Source organism: Camelus bactrianus, chromosome X (assembly GCF_048773025.1).
Source record: "Camelus bactrianus isolate YW-2024 breed Bactrian camel chromosome X, ASM4877302v1, whole genome shotgun sequence".
Classification (NCBI taxonomy): Eukaryota; Metazoa; Chordata; class Mammalia; order Artiodactyla; family Camelidae; genus Camelus; species Camelus bactrianus.
Genome location: NC_133575.1, coordinates 32,607,981 through 32,629,096, shown reverse-complemented (window position 1 = coordinate 32,629,096; position 21,116 = coordinate 32,607,981). Strand labels below are relative to the sequence as shown.

General features: G+C 35.8%; 1 protein-coding gene across 8 annotated transcripts in view; it reads left to right on the top strand.

The window, feature by feature from the left end:
• The window catches only part of CASK (calcium/calmodulin dependent serine protein kinase), a 314,565-nt gene that overhangs the window by 227,414 nt on the left and 66,035 nt on the right, over positions 1-21,116 (top strand). For all 8 annotated transcript variants that reach the window (XM_074359474.1, XM_074359476.1, XM_074359475.1 and 5 more), the window contains exon 11: positions 10,360-10,481. In XM_074359474.1, the coding sequence (XP_074215575.1) occupies positions 10,360-10,481 (122 nt within the window). The remainder of the gene's footprint in view (positions 1-10,359; positions 10,482-21,116) is intronic.

Below are 21,116 nucleotides of genomic sequence, written 5' to 3'. Positions count from 1 at the left end.
TAGTTATGTCATAGGTATGTTCCCCAGCGCCCCCTGTTGCCTCATGCCTGTCTTGTCTTCTTCCAGTCCATCTCATTCCTTCCATTTTGTCATTTTTTCTTGTTGTTAACAGGAACCTCTTTCCTCTGTCATCACAGTCAACCCTATCTAGGGCAACTGGATCTCGTAACGGTTTTATGTTGTCCTGTGACTACATGATATAGTCACATACTTGGAATATATTTAGAGATTTTAGGTCAAGATCTCTAATACCATTTTCATCTTTAGAAATGGGCCTAAGGAGCAGGATAGTCCTTGCAACAGCTTCATAGAGCTAATCTTTAATGTTACCTCTTAATATTTACCTCTGCTTAAACAAGAGTTTAATGAGCTCTTAAGTATTCCTTTCTGTAAAGAGCTGGATTTTTCTTTTAGGGAAAGGAATTGTCTATAGTTATACACGTACTTATTTTCTATTAAATACATTTGTATTACCCAATTTTTTTTGTTTTTTTCAGTACAATCTCTAAGTGGTATGGTTCAAATAGTTTCTGATACAGTACTTACTTTTTAAACAAAAAAGAAATTTCTTGCACTGTCTTACGGGTAGCCTGCAAGCCCTCAAATTAGTTGTTTGTAATTTTGCATTCCTTTTTGCTTCCCTTTCCTGCAGTCACACCCTATTTCTTCTTTTTTCTTTCTTCTAAAATTTCTGCATCTTAGTGATCTTTCAAGCAGTCTGTATCTTCATTTGATGTGTAAGATGTATCTACAATAGTTTAAAATGGTACTGTCCAGTTGCTACAAATAAAAGGTAGAATTATTATACAGTGTGCATGTCTCATTACCTACCCTAAATGAAGAGGAAATTTTTATATAGTCAGACGTCAATGACAGGAGAAATGTTTGGAAAAAATTCTATTTTCCTCAATTTCACATGGCAATCAGGAATTTTTCATAGGTTCCTAAAATCAGCTTTTAATACTAAGCCATTTAAAGGGAGGCATTGTCATTACTGTCAACATTATTTATCAGATGTCTACCTGCTGCAAATTCCCTTTTCTGCAACTAACAGGATTGGTTGTATGGTTAGTTGCTGAAAGCCTATTGTATTTTGTGTAGACTTGCATAAGAGGTTTCCACTTTCATAAATTAACACATCTATATTTTCATTTTTAAATGTATCTTTATTTTTAATATTTTCATTAATTTTCAAGCCTAAATTCTTCTCTGTTTAATTCTAGTTCTTTAATTCTGCGTCATTTATTTTAAGTTCCCACCATTATCGTTTCCACTGTCTTTCTGTTTAAATTTGTATAGGTTTGTTTTACAATACAAAACACAAAGCACTTCTCATCTTTACCTGAAAGTTCTTCCAAACCCATGTCAAAAAGAGAAAAACAATCATATAGCAGGTGCTCATAGGACAGGGGTGTGGGGGTGGGGAAGGAGGAGTTAGCGAGAGAACCAGTGTAATGTCACCAACTAACTGTCCTTTCTTGAGTTGGACTGGTTTTCATCCTTAAATAATGCCTTTTCTGTTCTTTCTATGAAATGATAATAAATGGTAGGTAATTAAAATTCTTTTCTTAATGACCTTGCTTGACAAAGTTAAAAGTTGGCAATCTTATTTTGGTCCCCTCAAATTCTATTCCAAATCACAATTTTAATTTAAAAAAAATAATTGAAAACGAATCTGTGTTCCAATTCGTCATCTAAAGAAGAGTCTAACTGTTTAAGGTTTGCTGTTTACATTGTAAAATAATTGTTATGTAAGAGGTTTTTTTCCTATTTTGATTACTGAAATTAGTCCATTATACATTCTCTAGAATCTATTAAGTTTAATCTTAAGATAAACAATGTATTGTTGCTTTGTTACTTTATAACTCAAAGTGGAAATATTCTGTGCTCGTATTTCAAATCAAAGAAGTCAGAATCAGAACTCAGAGAGCGTGCTCACCAAACCCAAGGGCTCACTTTGGGCTCAGCTAAGAGACCATGCTTCTTGTGGCTCATCTGCTGGGCCCACCTGTGGCTTGATAACCTGCTTGCTCTAAAATCATACTGTTTGTTGTTTGTCCATATGCTGCCTTCCTCCTAGGACTTCTAGCAGCAGAAAGTAGGTATCCCTTTGTTTTCCTCTAAGGTTTCTCTTTTATGCAAAAGTGTTTGGCTTTGCATGGTTCATAATCAGCTTGACTTTTTCCTTGGCTGTTTGTGTCTAGATGTTTATTTATGAATTTTAACACTGCCTGACCTTACCGTGGAAATTTGTATATGTTGATTTGCTGAGGCATTGTTATACAAATAATATTAATTTCTTCTTTCGTAAGAGGAAAAAGAAGCAGTGTTAAAATTTTAAGTGCACTTAATATTATTTCACATCTGAATTTCAAGCACAAATACATTAATTTCTGTGGAAAGGATAACTATTTCATAATTTGCTTTCAAGAAAACTTTCAGGGTAAGTGAATGTTCCTTTAACAGTTACATAATCTATACAAACAGTTTATTATTCTCTGTTACTGAGTCTATTTTCAGTTTATTAATATGGAGGTGTGAAATAAACTCCTGGATTCTCTCTCTTCACAACTTCGACCATCAGAAAGAGCATTTATAAGGAGTAGTACAGCTAGATTTTAATTACAAAGGGATATAATTTGAGTATGTGACACTATTTAAAGTAAAAAGTATGTAAGAAATTACATACATGCAAATGAGTACAAGTAAAGCTAAGGCATTCTAAATGAAGTGGGTAGATTATATCAATGTCAGTGTTCTGGTTGTGATATTACACGATAGTGTTGTAAAATGTTACCAGTGGGGGAACTGAGCAAAGTGTACAAGGGATCTCTGTATTATTACTTACAACTGCATATAAATCTACGATTATCTCAATAATAATTTCAATTAAAACAATAGAAAAAAAGCCTTTACCCCAACATTGTGCTTACTGAGGGGAAAGTATATAAGAGACAAAGATAAACAGAAAATCTGGGTGCTTATAATTAAATTCATTGTCACACTTTCTTGCATTAGTGACTTATAGCTCAAATTGCAGCCAATTTAATATCAAAATCTCATATAAAAATCTCACTATATATTAGTTATCTGTTGCTCTGTAATAAATAACCTCAAAACAGCATTTATCATCTCACAGTTTCTGTTGGTCAGAAATCTGGACATGGCTTAGCTGAGTGCCCTGGCTTAAGGTCTCTCATGACATTGCATTCAAGGTGTCATCCAGAGCTGTGGTCTCACCTGAAGGCCCAAGTGTAGGGAGACTCCTCTTCCACGCTCACTCACATAGTTGTTGACAGGCTTCAGTTCCTCCCTGACTGTTGGGCCTCTCCACAGGGCTGCTCACGGCCTAGAAGTTCGCTTCACCCAGCACAGATGATCAAAGCAAGAGGGCAAAAGTGACAGAGGGTGCCCAAGATAGAAGCGACAGTCTTTATAACCTAATCTTGGAAGTGACACCCTATCACTTCTTCCCTATTCTGTTTGTTACAAGTGAGTTAATAAATCCAGCCTATACTCCAGGGAAGGGATTGATTATATAAGACAGTGAATACCAGGAGGCCAGGATCTTGGGGGCCATCTCAGAGGCTGCCCACTACCTACAAGTTAATGACCATTGAAATATAAGACTCTTCCCATTTGTAACTGCTTTTATTTCTCCTGATTTAGCACCTCTCTCTCTCTTTTTTTTTTTTTTTCATATCAGCAGACCTATCATGTCATTTGGGAATGAAAGCATCTTAGAGGTGTCAAGTAGTGCTTTTCCTTAGTTGTAAAGCCTTATATGAATGGGCACCTAACAACCAGCAGAATGTTATTTAAAGTACTTTGACAAATTTGTGCCCAGTGATGTTGCTATTTGGAAATATAGATTATTTTAACAAGCGTAATGGCGTTAGAATTATGGTATGTATACTCTGACAGAATACATTTGCAGAGTTTACTTCTTTTAACTAATAAATGTTGAGTCATCTGTACTATAATCTATACAAAAAGAATCTAAAACATTTATCACCATGTGTAAGTTTTCATAACTTGAATTGGATATAGCACAGATGCTTAAGTCCAAAATCCAATTTTCATTACAGGATTCATTATTACTTATAACTTGACTGATAACCAGAATTTGCTTTCTACAATGGGAATAAAAGCTGTTGTCCAGGAGAGGGGGTAGGGGGGAGAGATTGCAAAGCGACAAGAAGGAACTTTTGTGGAGTGATGAAAATGTACACTTAAATTGAATTTTAATGTAATTCTGCCTTAATAAGCAGATTTTTCAATGCTATTGTGCTTGTGAGACAGGGCTTTGGGTGATATGAAAGCACGTGTACTGATTCAGTATTGTGTAAATTAGATGGCTAACGTAATAGGAAAGAGAGGTTATTGATAACTTTAGGAGAAACGAGACTAGATTCAGATGCTGAAATAGCTCAGTGATACTGGGTTTTGTAGCTAAACATATAATTTTTAAATAAGCACATAAAAATCTTTGTTACTGAAATAACTTCATACATGTGTGTATGCAGTTTATCAGATGTATGCAGTGTATACATTTATCAAAAATCATTGAATAGTACACTTAAGATTTGTGTATTTCCCTCTATGTAAATTTTACCTGGAGAGAGAAGTATTCACATCTATGCTAATATGTTTAGGGGTGAAGTATACTGATGTTGACCATTCTGCCACTTATTTTGAAATGAACAGAAAATAAGATGAATTGATGGGTGGATAGATAATGTGATAAGGCAAGAACTGTTCATTGTAGAATCTAGGTGGTGAGTGCAATTCTTTCAGCTTTCCATGTTTGACATTTTTCATAGCAAAGCTAGAGGGAAATAGTTTTAAGACAGACTCAACCTACTGTGACACTGAGAACTTTCTAAACATTCTACTGTTTATTTTTCTGCCCTCCTTTCAGGTTATTTTTACTCAGTCAACTTTTTTATAAGACTTTTTCCACTCTTGTAATGAAATTGTTCTAGACTCAAAGTTTTATTGACCTTAAAAGTATATTCCTCTTTAAAGAAATAGACTCAGAAACATTTTTAAAACAGTTGACATATTTATGCTTTTTTGAGTAATATTTCATACCAGTAGCATAAAACTTTGTATCAGTGAAATTCTTAGAAAAAGTAGAAATGTTCAAATTTAAAATATATGGTTATCAGCCTAATTTTTAGATGTAAGCTGATTGCCAAATGAATTATGCAAAAATTAAAGTAAAATACTATTCTGAAGGCAGGGCTTGATTACTTTCTAGTAAATTTATCATTGTGAAAGTTTGGACCAAGGCCTAAGAAAATAAATCTTATATAGTAAACAAAATTGAGATTAAAGAGAGAGTAAAAATTGTATATCATCTTATTACCAAATGCAGGTTGACTATTCAGGAGTGTTGCTGAGAGTAAAACATGGTTTCGGGAGGGGCCAGTCTGTAGTGGAAGGACCAGGTGTTAGAGACCTGGGTTCTAGGACTCCCTCTTCTGCTCATTGCTATGGCCCCAGGATCATTTAACCCCAATGAGCCTCTGCTTTTTCAAATATCAAAATACAAAAACACTTGTCTATAGAACAGGGTTATTGTGGAATCACATAAGACAAGAAGTATAAAAACACTTCGGAAATTATGAAGTGTTATACACATACAAGTATTAAAATAATTTTCATTTTGACTTTAAGGAAACAGCACTATAAAATTGTCTTCTGTGGTTACATGTTTCTCATTATAGTAGTTTATTTTCAGTTCTTCAGAATTTGCTCAGAAAAAAAAATTTAATCGAATATATTTTATTGTGTCTTTTCATACAAAGCACTCAGCAAAGTGCAGCCTGGAATACAAAAGTGAATATGATGCATACAGTCCTACCATTAAATAAATCACCCTCTCTTGGTATTGAACTGCAGATATCAGTTGTACACATCTGTGACATGAGATGTGGTTCTCTGGTTGTACCCAAAGAAAGAAATAACAGAACTGGAGGAGGTGTCCGTAGAAGGTGTTAAAATCATCAAGGGTGAAAGAAGATTTTGAGGTCAGACCAAAAGTACGTGTTTTTTCAATATGAAAAGACAAAGGAGAAATGGAATAAAAACTAATTTTCATAGCTAGTTACAGAAACTTTAAATTAGGGGTACTTTTCAGAGCTTGACATAGGCAACTTGAGTACAGCTGTGGAAATGCTTCCTTTCATGATTGAAAACCTACAGAATTAATCACATTTGGGTACAAGATAAGACTATAAATCAGTTCAGAAAAGGTGACAGGTTCAAGGAAACTAAATAGACCTGTTAACCTGGTGGGTCTTGCCTACTAGAGACACAGGCTAATAGATGCCTTTGAGCTTCTCAGCAAAGCATCCACTGGGTCTGTCAGAGCAGATTAGACCCCAAGTGGGGGTGTTTAATTCCTGCTCATCCCCCTCTTCTCTCAGGCTGTCCCAGAGACTCCCTCTGCAGACTGTTTCTGTGCCACTTTATTTTCACCTCTTCTGTGCCATTTGCTGCAGGGTATAGTATGCCCGCTTCACGTACCAGCCTGAGAGCCCCTTCCTCAAGCCCAGGGCTCATTCGTGTTTTCCCTGAAGCCTCTGCCTCGCACCTGGCAAAAAGCAGGAACGTTTGATAAAGGTTTTGGTTATTGTCTGACTCAATAGGGTTCAAGTTCTTTTCTAACCTCCATATCTGTACATAACCACACGTCGCTTCTGGTTGAAGGCTCCCCCTTTATTTCCTAGTCCGGCCAGTTAGTGTAGTAGGTCAGGAAGAGCATAGAATTCAGATCCAAACCCCCTGGAGTTGAGTCCTGCCTTTACCACTTCTAGTCGTGACCTTCCTTAACCTCTCTGAACCTCAATTCCATATCCATATCTGTTTCTCTTACTGTGTGGTCCTGAGGACATACATGTCTGGCACATAACAAACACTCAAGACTTGGGAGCTGACTATTACTGTTTCTTTAGTACTTAATTAATTCACTGCATACTTGTAGGTGTTATAAAAGGAATCAAATATAGACCTACCTTAAAGTCCTCACAGCACAGAAACAGAGTGAACAAGTGCACGCATAGGGTAACTCATGGAGAGTGCTGTTGGGGCAGGAATTGCACGGAGCTTCAGGAGTTCACAGACCAACAGATGATATGTCCCTTGTCTGGTACAACCACAATTGCTTCCCAGCGGTTAGATTTGCCATCTTAGTATTCGCTAGAAACAAGGTTGTTTTATTTTAATCTTATAGTATTAATAAACTGCTGTCTAGATTATATATCACATAAGCAATGCTGGATAGAGACAGTAGAGATAAAGTAGGATTCCACTAAGATAACTGAGTGAAAATGATAATTAGTTTTCTGTGCTATCTGTTGAATTTTTTTAATATAGAAAAAAACACATCTCATTAGTATTTTTGTTATTGCAGTTTCTTTTGGGGAGGGTAGGTAATTAGGTTTATTTATTGATTTATTTTTTAATGGAGATACTGGAGATTGAATCCAGGACCTCGTTCATGCTAAGCATGTGCTCTACCACTGAGCTACACCCTCTCCCCGTATTGCAGTTTCTTAAATCCAGAAGTTTAGAACTAGATTTAGTAACTATAAATCTGGCATCATTTAATTCTACTGTTGGTAATGTTGCTGGGGTTAGGTGTTAAGTGGGATATTTGGGACTAATTTCTTCACATCATCTCTTGCTTTCCAAGGCTTTCAATAAGGGATGATGAGAGAGCTGGCTTTAAACTAATTTCCAGATTTTGTTCCTACTCAGAACAAAAGTCCTGAGAAGAGCAGATAGAAGGAAGTGGATTAGGTTAATACCTTTTCAAGAACAGCAGGGGAAATGAGGACTGGTTTCTGCCTTGTACCTTTTTAATCTCACTTAATATCCACTTAATGTTTCCAGTGAAAGAATGCCAATAGCCTGGTAGGTGTAATTACTCACAATTTAAAAGTATCCACAGTCCCGTCAACAGATAAATGATCAAACTGTGCTGCATTCATGTCCTGCAATACTACTCAAGAATAAAAAGGATTAAACTATTGATACATACAACAACCTGGATGAATCTCCAGAGAATTGTGCTGAGTCAAAAAAGCCAGCCTCCAAAGGTTACATACTGTATTGTTTCATTTATAGAGCATCCTTGAAATAACAAAATTATGGAAATGGAGAACAGATTATAGTTGCCAGTGGTTAGGAGGAGGAAGGGTAGGAGTGAAATGATTGTAGCTATAAAAGGACAACGTGAAGGATCCTTGGGGTGATGGAAATATTCTGTAGCTTCTCTGTATCAATGTCAGTGCCCCATCTGTGATATATTACAGTTCTACAAGATGTTACCCTTGGGGGAAACTGGGTGAAGGGTACATGAGATCTTCCTGTGTTATTTCTTAAAACTGCATGTGAATCTATAATTATCTCAAAATAAAAAGTGAAATTTTAAAAAAATTAGCTACATAATTCCCATGTGGATAACCACTTGATTTGTGGCTTAAGCCCCAAATTTTTGACATAAATAATACTGCAAAAAAATCAGTTGCTTATGTAGCAACATTTTGTTTCCATTGTAGAAGCCTTGGAACATATGGACAAAAACAGAATGAAGTATAATTAGGAAAACAAACTTAACTACTATTAGCCTTTTGGTATATTTCATTCTTTGGGGGTTTTTTCTGAATTTGTATATATATATTTTTTTCAGTTATGATTGGGAATGTACAATTTATGTGGTTTTGTATTCTGCTTTCTCAAATTTTGTATCATGCAACTTTCTCTGTCTTTAAAATTCTTCAAAAACAAATTTCATCTGGCTATATATTCCATAATATGGATGCTCTATAATGTATGTAATCATTCTCTAATAATTAAATCTTTTTTCCATTTTATATGATAAATATCCTTATACATAAATCTTTTTCTGCATTACTTATTTTTTCCTTAATGTAGGTTTTTGTAAATGGAGCTGAATCATGAGCATTTTTAAAACTCTTTGATACATATATGTTACCAGATTGCTTTCTGTAAAAGTGGTACTAATTTACATTCTTACCAATAAGTGCATGTGAATGGATGAGATTCAAGACCAGAAGTAACTGGGAACCCTATAGAGTTCCAGAGCAGAAAGATTGAAGATTTTTATCTTCATATAAAGCAGGGTTTCTCCACCTCAGCACTATTGACATTTTGGGCTACATAATTCTCTCTTGTTGAGGGGCTGTCTTTGGCATTGTAGGATGTTTAATGGGGTCCCAGGCTTCCACCCACTAGATGACAGTAGCACAATCCATCCCCCTACTCCAGCCACCACCAGAGTTGTGACAACCAAAAATGTCTCTAGACATTGCCAAATGTCCCTGGAAGGGAGGGGGGGAGCAGGGTGCCAAATTGCTGCTGGTTGAAAACTACAGATCCAGGACTTAGATATGCAATGATTAGGCACTTATTGTTAGAATATCTCTATGTACACTATGTTCTGAAGCCTAGCCTCTCAGGGTTCTCTTTTTTGTCTGGCATATGTATGTGCATATTGCCTGCTGAGTAAAATAGGCTAGTCATTTTTTTAAGGCTAAGTGACTTTGTTACTACTCAGTATGTATCCTTCCCTGCTGATACCTCTCTGGGTTCCTGATTATTAGAGGAAATCTAAAGAAAATGACCATGCTACCATTTACTTTGCCCCACAAAAATGGTTTCCTCTAATACCTAATATGGTATTTGGAAGTGTCAGTCAGTATACTTACCCCTTCTCTCTGTCTTCTGAATAAAAAGGGACTAATAGACTGAGAACAACTTGGTTCCCTTGACTTTGTATGTAAAGGAAGGAGACAGAATGGATTGAGATTTTTTGCTAACTTAAGTTTAAGCCTGAAAAATCCTAAGAAGCCTGTTTTACACAGCGGGAGCTCCCAGTTGAAGGTTTGTCCCTCAGATCTACAGCTGGCTTTATCTTCCGTTCCTGATGGAATGCACCTGTGTTATTTCTGTAATATTTCAAAACGTCATGGGGTCATGCAACCCACACTCTCTTTCTGATGTATAATCTGCACCCAGATCTTCTAGTAGCTCAACTATAGTTGATGAATTTCCTTAATTCAAGTAAGACAGTTTACTTTAAAATGGATTTGACCTTGAAATTCAGTTTACTGTGAAAACAGGAGCACACAAATACATTGTTCAGAACATAAACCCACTGCAGATACTCTATCCTTAAGTGATATGACACTCATTTAAGTCTATTTTTCAGTAAAGACATCAGCCTTTTCTGTTATGTTCTGTTAGTTAGCCATAGTTCTGAAGTGTAAGGCTAGTTTGACACTGACTTTCTCTACCAGCTGTTTCTTTTCTGTTTGTTCCCCTCAGGAGCAGTCTCACAGGTGCTGGATAGCCTGGAAGAAATTCACGCACTTACAGACTGCAGTGAAAAGGACTTAGATTTTCTACACAGTGTTTTCCAGGATCAGCATCTTCACACACTACTAGATGTAAGTGTTTCTTTTTATTAAGTTTTTTGGTAAACTGAGTATTTATCATAACTTTTTACTTTACATGAATATCCAAATGTCCATCATAGCAGTCCTTTTTCTGTTGTCTTAAGTCTGAGAAATGTGGGAAATCACCCATCACTCATAACTGAAATAGAATATTGTACAGTACAAATACAATATAGCCTAGCAAGTCACAGTGGAAAAAATTATATATTTTATATAAGAATCCATTGATCTCAGCTGTGATTACTACTCTTTATTGCTTTTAAACATTGTTTTAAGGGGAAGGGTAAAATTCAGTGGTAGAGTGCATACCTAGCATGCACAACGTCCTGGTTCAATCCCCAGTAGCTCCATTAAAAATAAATAAACCTAATCCCCCCTCCCCCCCAAAAAAAATCAAACCAAAAAAAAGGTAATAAAGTAAACAATGTTTTAAAGCATTACACCTAAAGCATGAGTATAGGAGAGAGAAAAGTAAATAAGATATTGTACAATGGACTATATTTACACACATATTTCATATTTAACATTACTGGTTTTCGTAGACTCGGTTTCTTCTCCTTAAAACGTTAGACTGTAGTCCCTCATTCAATATGACAGGCTCCACTGACAGCAGATTCGATACAAAGAAAAATCGGAAGCTGACAGTTCACGTCTGCCTTGATTTCAGTCAAATTTTAAGTAAAATACCTTTCTTAGAGAACTTGGTTAACTTCAGCAATGAAAGCTTTCTTAATACATATTAGTCTTTTTTACAAGAAAAATCTGTCCTTAATAAGAGAATGGTATTTACTCTGGAGTGCTTAGAACTTTTTGGTGCTAATTCTGATTAAGCCACCATATGATGCAGATTAAAGCAAAGTTTTCCAGAATGTATTCTACAGAACATTACTCTGGGAGATGGTGATGGATATTGCCATTCAGGAAGGGGGAGTAGATCTTAAATTTGTTGATTAATTTATTTATTGACCAAATAAGTTTGGGAAATGCTGCATTCTTTATTCCATTTATACAATAGTGTTTCTCAAATTCCTTTGGGCACAGAACTTTTATTCACAATCTTGTCGAATTGATAAAGACCAGTTAAGGAAAAGCTAAGAGTGTCACAGTGTGTTTCTGCTTCACACTAAGTGCAGTCATAGGTATGTAACAGTTGCTTCCATCCATAGACTTAGTCAAATCAAATTAATTATTATTTTAAAAATTTAATTTGGCTTTTTAATTTAGTGTATGTATTAATTCAGGACTAACTGCTACAGCATGAAATCCTAAAATTTGAGTGGCTCAACAGAATAGAAGTATATTTCTTGCTCACACCACAGTCTAATGAAGATAACTGGAGTTGGGGAGGGTACAAGGAGAGTCTCTTCCACACAGTCATTCAGGAATCCAGTCCTCTTCCACTGTGTGCTTCTGCCATCTCCCAAAGCTTTGGAATTTTGCACTGCATCCTTTGCACCCAGCCAGCAGAATGGAGAAAGTGGAGAATTTTGCAGGGTCAAGGTTGGACGTGGGCTATATCACTTTTGCCCATATCCCGTTGGCAAGTACTAGTTGTATGCCTACCTAGCTGCAAGAGAGCTAGGAACCATAGTTTTTAAATGTGCTCAGTGAAATAAGCCAGACAGAGAAAGACAAATACTGCATGGTTTGACTTCTCTGTGTAATCTTACAAGAAGTCAAACTCAGAAACAAAATGGAATGATGATTGCCCCAGGCTGGGAGGTGGGGGGAATGGGAAGAGGTTAGGAAAGGGGCGGAGAATTTCAGTCTTAAGATAAATAAAGTCTGAGGGGCTAATGTATACTGTGGTGACTGTAGCTGATAACACTATATTTTATAATTGAAATTGACTAAGAGAATAGAACTTAGTTATTCTCATTTTTTAAAAGATAAATATGTGATGTGATGGATGTGTTAATTAACTTGATTGTAAGAATCCTTTCACAGTGTGTACATTTATCAAATCCTCACATTGTACACTTTAAATATGTTCCAGTTGTATTTGTCAGTTATACCTCAGTAAAGCTAGAAAATGTGCTCAGGAGAACGCGGAAATGGGTTTTCTCTTTAGTGTAATTTATCTTAAGTAATTTGAGGACATTTCAGATTAAGTTATTTCAAATAACTTGTTACTTTCCTTGGACACCAAAAAGCCCTTGAAATTTATTCTATTTTGTGGATCGCTCCTAGCATTCCACTTTCTTCTCCTCCGTCATCATCCTCATTATTGTTATTGTTAACATGTTATTTGAATTAGAGTTTGATCTCTTCATTGGCTCTTTAAATGTCTGTTGTTCTTTGTCATTGTTTCATATGATGCAGCAAGTTTTCACAGTTGTGAACTTCCCACAGAAGTCATACCCTTTACTAGGATTAGTAAGTGGGATATTTGAAAGTCACTACAGCACAGCATGGAGATTTGGTTTATTTCAGTGTAGTCAGCAGTTAAGTCATTGCTAAGATTTCCTGACCCTCTTTAGATCAAGGACTTTTTGTCATCATTTAAAGACTTAGAGAGGCCCACATTGGTTTTCAAAGTTGGGTTTTTCTTACCTAATGTAACGAGGTGTCTGAGCATACCAAACTTTAGACTGCAGGGGAAGTACAGGAACGTTGCTAGTTTCTACAGGGAGGGGCAGATATTAAGACACAGGCTGGACCTTGGAACTGAGCCGGGCCACCATTTACTGTTCAATGCTAAACTTCTCAGACCTCACTCAAAACATTTATTTTAAATAGCTGCAGCATTCTTGGGTAGACACTGTCAGCATCAGAAGAGACTCATAGATTTTAGTGAGGAAATTGTGTTCAATGTTCCCTTTGGATTTTTATGAATTATAAACTTAAAGAAGTGCTTGTACTGTCAGCATCTGCCCTGTCAATGCATCTCGATTTGAAAAGGGGCTGGCGGACTGAAAATGAGCTGTGCCCAGTAAAAAGGCAGCATGTCTACAGAATTTTATAGGCAGGCACTACACGTGAACCCCAGAACTCTCCTGAAATAACTGGACTATAAGGCCAGCCCTGGGCAGTGTTGGGATGCATTTGGTTCTGAAAATCCAAACTGAGCCATTTTTCAGTGAAAGCTTAATCACCATGAATGACATAAGCCATCATTAGACTATGCCCTCATGATCTACGGCCCTTAAAGCTTAAGCTCTTGTTTCAGAGTTACCAGGCTACATTTCAGTAATGTGATCCATGAAGTATTCAAGTGGCTGCCATTTAGAGAAATCTAACCATTTTTAAAAAGTTAAATCTTTAAATGCTTATGGTATGCATAAAAAAGGGATCATTTCATCATTCTAAGTGAAGTAAGCCAGAAAGAGAAAGAAAAATATACCATATAATATCACTCATATGTGGAATCTAAAAAAAGAAAGAAGACACTAATAAACTCATCTACAAAATAGAAACAGACTCGCAGATATAGTAAACAATCTTATGGTTACCAGAGGGAAGGGGGTGGGTAGGGATAAATTTGGGAGTCTGAGATTTGCAAACATTAACTACTATATATAAAAATAGATTTTAAAAGTTTCTTCTGTATAGCACGGGGAACTATATTCGGGATCTTGTAATAACCTTTAATGAAAAAGAATATGAAAATGAATATATGTGAATATATGCACATATATGCATGACTGGGACATTATGCTGTACACCAGAGATTGACACATTGTAACTGACTATGCTTCAATTTTTTTTTAATCACAATAAAAAAAATTCACAATGTGATATATAAAGATATAAATACATTAAAAAGATCATGGTATGGCCAACTCTTGAGAAGAAGCTTTTCAAACTTTGACCATTCATTTTTCTTTCTTCTGATGTTCCATATCCCATGCTTGGATTTGGATTGTTTTGTTTTGCAGAATCAATGTTGGCTCCTTTATAGGATTCCAAATAGTGACACCTAGTGGCCTAGCTTTGTGGCCCATGGCTTGACTGTTACTTAATCTCACTGAGCCACTTCATGAAATATCTTTATTATATTTAAATAATTCCTGTTAATTCATTAACGCTCAAAATTGATAAATTTAAGGCCATAATTTTTAACCTGACCTAAAGAATCAGGATTAAGGTCCTTCGGAAGACAAAAGATTATGTAGTATTTTATTTTTTCTAGTCATGCCTTTAAAATAGTAACAAGCTCAAAATTCAAAGAAATGTTACTAGAATTTCTCTGGAAGAAACAAAACATCTGTCATATTGAAAGAATTTACATTAAAACAAAAAGAGAAAATCTGTGGTTTCACTGAGAGAGGAAATGCTTTCTGATTTAAATTCTAATAATCTGTAGTTAAAATCTAGTAATCTGTAGTTAGAAGTAGATCCAGAATGTCTAAATATTTGCTACTCAACCAGCACTGCCTGGCACACACATGCTGCTTCTCATTTTGTGGGAAGAAATAAAGAGGCTTGAGGAGGAACTGTGCTTGGTCCAGCTTGTTCCAATATGTCTGCTTTCAGAAATTAAAAGCACTGGTACAGAGATGGTCTTGTATATGAAAAATATAGATCAATTTTAATAAAGTACAACTTGGCCTGTGTATTAGTTTGCTAAGGCTGACACAAACTGGGTAGCTTAAGATGACAAATTATTCTCTCACAGTTCTGGAGGCTAGAAGTCTTAAATCAAGGTGTCAGCAGAGGCATGCTCCCTCCAAGTCTCCAGGAAGAATCTCTCCTTGCCTCTTGTAGTTAGTTGCCTACACCTTGGCATTCCTTGGTTTGTAGCTGCATCACTCCAGGCTCTGACTCCATCTTCACGTGGCCTTTTCTTCTGTATGTGTGTGATTCTATGTCTTCACATGGCCTTCTTATAAGGACACCAGTCATTGGATTTAGGGCCCACTCTAATCCATTGTGACCTCATCTTAACTAATTATATCTGCAAAGACATGATTTACAAATAAGGTCACATTCTGAGGTTCTGGGTACACATGAGTTTTGAGGGGACAATATTCAGCCCAGTACAGCATGGAAAACTGATTTTGCCCTGAATTGATTTTTTTTTCAAGTAAGAATGTGAATTACAAAAATCAGATATAAAATAAGGAAATGTTACCCCATCATTCATTAATTAGACTTTCTTGGAACTGGTATTAAAGTGTAATTATGTCTTTTAATAATATTTTGAATCAGTCTTGGAACTTGTATGTGATACATTGGATGGTTAGATGATGTTAGTGTTTTTGATGGACTGAAAAATCAAGAGTTTTTCCAGATAAAAAGTGTTTTGCAAATGTTACTTGGTGGTGATTCTCAGTGTTATTAATTTCTGGTAGAAATTTTCCTATTACAGAATTAATGTTTATTTTGTAAACCAACAATGTTATAAAACATTGTTAAATTACACATTTATCTCTGCCAAACTTTGATGACTAAGTTTTAAAGTCACCCACCATCTGTCATACCTCTGAGCAGCTGTTAGCATTTGTTACAGACTGCGGTTTCCATGATAAATGTGATGCCCCTCTTAATTAAGATTATTTTTGTGAGAAATCCTAAAAAATAATTGGTGATTAGATTAATAAAGTAAAACTAACTGCAATAGCAACTTAATTTAGCAGTTTTTGTATTAATTCATAAGTGTTTTATAATAGAATATTTTAAAATATTGCATTAAAAGTTAGTTGATGTCTTTAATCCTCCATATTTTATATTATTGACACATTTATTATCATTTTTTGCATTTTAGGGAGAGTTAGAGAGTTTTTCTATCTGACCTGGAGTTAACACTGGAAAACTACAACTCTTAATTTACTATTTTGCTTTTTTTAAGATGATATTAAATTAGTAATCACATTTGGGAATAGCTTATTTTTAGGAATCAGAAGTTTTTATTTTAGAAAGTTTATTTTAGAAATCAGAAGGGAACTTGATGCTTTTAAGCAATTTGGAGTCTGAGAAGTAAGTTGATACAGTGTTAAGTCTGGATGTTTAAACAGACTGATGAGTCAGGAAATGCCAAAGCTAAGTTTCCCATGAATTTGCAGTCCAGTCGATTTGCACTTAAATGTCTGGAATAATAAAGCCTGTTTGAGGACTTTGAGAGGCTGAACTACTGATACCTTCTCAGGATCCCATCTGGTCTCTAAGAGTGAACTTAAGCAAGTATGAAGCCAGCTGGGTAGTAGGGCAGTGGTGGTGGCCCTTGTGCTACCTGCCTCCTGGAGCTGGAGATTAAAGTGCACTGAAGCTTGCTTTGGATATAGGAGTCTCTCATTCCACTGTTTCTAATTGGATGGACAAAAACTGCCATACTGTTTCCATCTGCATATCAGTGTATTATACTCTGTATATATATGTATTAGGGTCAATAGAGAAGCATCACATGAAACAAGATTCCTGAAGTAAAAAGAGCTAGAAATATTCTATGTCCTAAATATGAAAAGTAGTTTTTCTTCATTTTTAATGTAGATACCAGTAAACTTAAGAAAAAGCTACTAAGAATGTGGTCATTTGTTAAGCAGCAATAGAAAACTAATACAACCAGAAACAAAGCAAGGATTGTCCACTCTCACCATTTCCATTCAGCATTGTTTTGGAAGTTCTGGCCAGTGCAATAAAGCAAGAAAAAGAAATTCTGGACATGCAGACTAGAAAAGAAGAAGTAAAACTTTCTTCTCACAAAGATATATTCTCGTATGTAGAAAACCCTAAGGAATCAACAAAAAATCTACTAGAACTAATAGGCAAGTTTAGCAAGATTGCAGGATACAAGATCAACATACAAAAATTAACTGTACTATTATATACAAACAACGAATAATGAAAAAATAAAATTTTTAAATATTTACAGTACCATCGAAAAGAATAAAATAATTTAATCAGAAAAGTATAGGACTCATGCACTGAAAATTACAGCTGTTAATGAAAGAAAGTAAAGAAGATCTTAAAAAAAAATGGAGAGATTTTGTTGGATTGGAGGACTCAGTATTGTTAAGATGACAGTTTTCTCCATATTGATTATTTAGATTCAGTGCAATCCTTAATCAATATCCCAGCAGAATTTTTTAATAGAAGTTGACAAGCTGATCCTAAAATTTATATGCAAATACCAAAACAATTTTGTAAAAAGAACAAAGCTGGAGAACTGATTTCAAAGCTTGTTGTAATGAAAATAGTCTGGTATTGGTGTAAGGATAGATAAAAGAATGAGTGGAACAGAACAGGACAGAGTTCAGAAATAAACCCTCACATTCTTTGCCATTTGCTTTTCAGCAAAGGTACAAGGGCGATTCATTCAATGGGGAAAGGATAGTGCTTTTTTTTAAACGTGGTGCTGGAGCAATTAAATTTCCATATGCAAAGAGGTAAACTTAGACCCTTACCTCATACCATGCACAGAAATTTCCTCAAGATGAATTACAGATCCGCTGTACGATTAAAACTTTTAAAAGGAAATATAGGAGTAAATCTTCACTACCTTGGTTTAGGCAAAGAATTCTAAGATACAATACAAGAGAGCATTTGAGGATAAAGGAAATGGTCTAAAACTGGATTGAGATGATGGTTGTACAGCTGTATGAATTTACTGAAAGTCATCCAACTGTACACTTACAATGGGTAAATTGTGCAGTTTTTAAATGATACCTCTGTAAAGCTTTTAAAAATGAAAAAATGAGAATATATCTCTTTATTTTAAAAAAATCTGTGTTACCCTTTTGACATGTTTTAAGGTAAAGCACTATTGGAAGGTCCTTCCATGTGTAAGGACTATAGTGTACTGCGGGTCCCAAAATGTCATTTGTAATCCATTGTTCCTACTGTGACAGCACTTTCCAGTGTCTCCTGGCATTGTCCCTGTGTCCTAACACCAATCCAGCAAAGCCAAGCCGCCCACCCTCTGCAGTGCCCAGAGCCCGCCAAAGGGATCATCCCAATAGGTTTCGCTGGGTCATGACTCGGATTTCTGCATCTCAACATTTAGCTTTATGGCTAAGAATGTACCATTTCTTGACTTTAAAATGCTGAATTTGTTTTTCTCTCCCAAGAACTGTTTCACTAACCAGTGTGTAGTTGTGACTTGGGAAAGAAGTCCGCATTGTCCTTTTTAAGAACATTATGAATTACATAATTTTATGTATTTTTCAATAAGGGAGGGGGCGCCTTCTCAGAGCATCATGTTTTAGTTTATTCTTTTAGTTCATTTTTTTCTGTATTCAAATACATGGCCATTTCCCAAACTTCACAGCTTTTTGGCAGATTTTATGTGACATAATGTCAATTTTTTGGTCTCTTTACTGTGGTAAAGTATACATAACATAAAATTTACCACTTGAAGCATTTTTAAGTGCACTATTTAGTAGAATTCAGTATATTCACCACTATCCAGAGATCCAGAACTTTTTCCAGCTTCTCCCACTGAAACTCTGTACCCATTAAACAGCCACTTACCATTTTCCCCTCTCCCTAGCCCCTGGCAGCCACCATTCTACTTTCTGTCTCAATGAATTTGACTACTGTAGGCACTTCATATAAGTAGACTCATACTGTATTTGTTCTTTTGTGACTAGCTTGTTTCACCTAATGTAATGTCCTCAAGGTTCAGCCATGTTGTAGTATGTGTCAGAATTTCCTTCCTTTCAAAGACCGGAAAATAGTTCATGTTATATATATACCACATTTTGCTTATCCATTCATCCAATATCAATTATTTGTGGACAGTTATATACTAGGAAAAGCTAAATTCTCCAAATGCAGCTGTCTAGTAGTAGGGAATTCAGCCTTAGTTCTATCCCCTTAGTTCAGTCCCCAGTTGCTCCATCCTGTCTCCAAGTTAGCTCCTGCATCGTACATCTTTGTGAAAAGAATATGTGACTTTCACTGAAAGTATGATTAACTACAGGAGTCCCTCACATTCCCTTATTTGTTCAGATGAATTACTTCTGAAAACAGGGGCTGGAATTTACTCTAAAATATCAAGAATCAGCTTGTCCCCAGTATCAGTGTTTCCCACTGCGTGCCCTTCTCTTTTTATAGCACCATGGCCAACTTCACCAGAAGGCAAAGGAATGTTCTAAAAGCCTTCCAAGTGCAACAAGCACTGATTCTTCTTCATGCTATTCTCAAGGAAAGGGGGGGAGGTTTCCCCCAGGAAGGAATGTGATATGCTCAGCTGAAGAATATTCGATGGGCTGGCTTGCAGCACTCACAATCCAAGAACATAGCCGCTTTCTTCTCTCTGTGGTCCTTCAAACATTATCTCATAAAACCACTTCTGCCAGTGTCTTTGCTTTGTTCTCTTTTACCTTTCTACAGTAGAAATTTGTTTTTGCTACCACCACTTGTACAAATCTTTGGTGTTTACCTATACAAAATCAGTCACATCAAAAGTCAAAATGTAGTGTATTGCCTCAGTAATTAAATAGACGATTATATGACACTCCTAATAAAAAATGGTTTAAAGCAGCAGATTAATAATAGGATATTCATTTAATGTAAAGATCATTTAATTATTACCATAGCTGCTTCAGAAGAGCACATTAGAAAATGCGGTTTTAACACTTTTAAAAATGTTTTTAGTGGAGTTTTATGGAAAAGAAACTCTTATCATAGTGAAAGGTCTCACGTTTGGGCAAACTCTTGGATCTAGTATTAAAAAATGCCCTATTTCAGAAGGTTTAATTAAAAGCAGAATACAGCCTGCCTGTACCATCTGACTGGTTGTTTTTCCTCATGCTTTCTTCTTGCTTACTCAAGAATAGACATGATTTGTTTCTTACAAGGCTTAATTTTAGGGTCATTTGCCAACCGAAAAAGGCCTAGAGAACAGTCAAGTTAGGTCATGTGAGGCCAGCGTTTGAGTTTCTCAGAAAGAGCTGCCAACTGACCAGAAATCCACCACAGTGGCCTATATTGTTAGGCCACCGAAAGACTTTTTAGATTGAACTAGGAGGTCAAGCAAGTCTAAATTTCTTGGATTCAAAAATAAATCCCTGTAAGAGTGATGTTCTAATGGGACTGAAACAAAAGCAGCTCTGTATACAGACAAATCAAACCTAAACCAAACCAGAGCCTTCTTAGGGATACTTTTGCTGTCAGGATCCAACATATTTGCAAACCTTTCAGGAAATCTTGAAATGGCCCAGATACACTTATTTTTCAATTTCCTGTTTGCCATCAGAAGAAAACCTTCATAATGGATTTAGTTAAAGAAGCATGTTGCTAGGCCATCTGGGCCCCTTGTAAAGATACATACCCCATTGTGATTTTCTAGAACATGATCTAAGCTAAATTTCACTACTATACTATTCGACTCAAGCTTTCCTGGGACATCTAACTCAAGGGCTTCCAGCAACATTCTTACTGGCCACTGAGTATACAGTCCATCTGATGTCCTTTTTGTAACTTGAGTTACCAAGCAAAAACTGGGCCATAGTATTGGTAGCAGCCCAGAACCTCTCTCCAGGGAAAATCTAAATTCCAGGCTGGGACTCCTGCTACTTTATTACCGTCACTAGATTTGTGGATTTGATACTTTTTTTTTTATGTAAGAAACAAGTTTAGTTTAAGATTTATACAATTTAGCTATTTACATGTTTTCTGAACTTTTAGAGGGAAAGTTAGCACACAGTACAAATTGTGAAGGATAAGTTACAAATAATGAAAGCA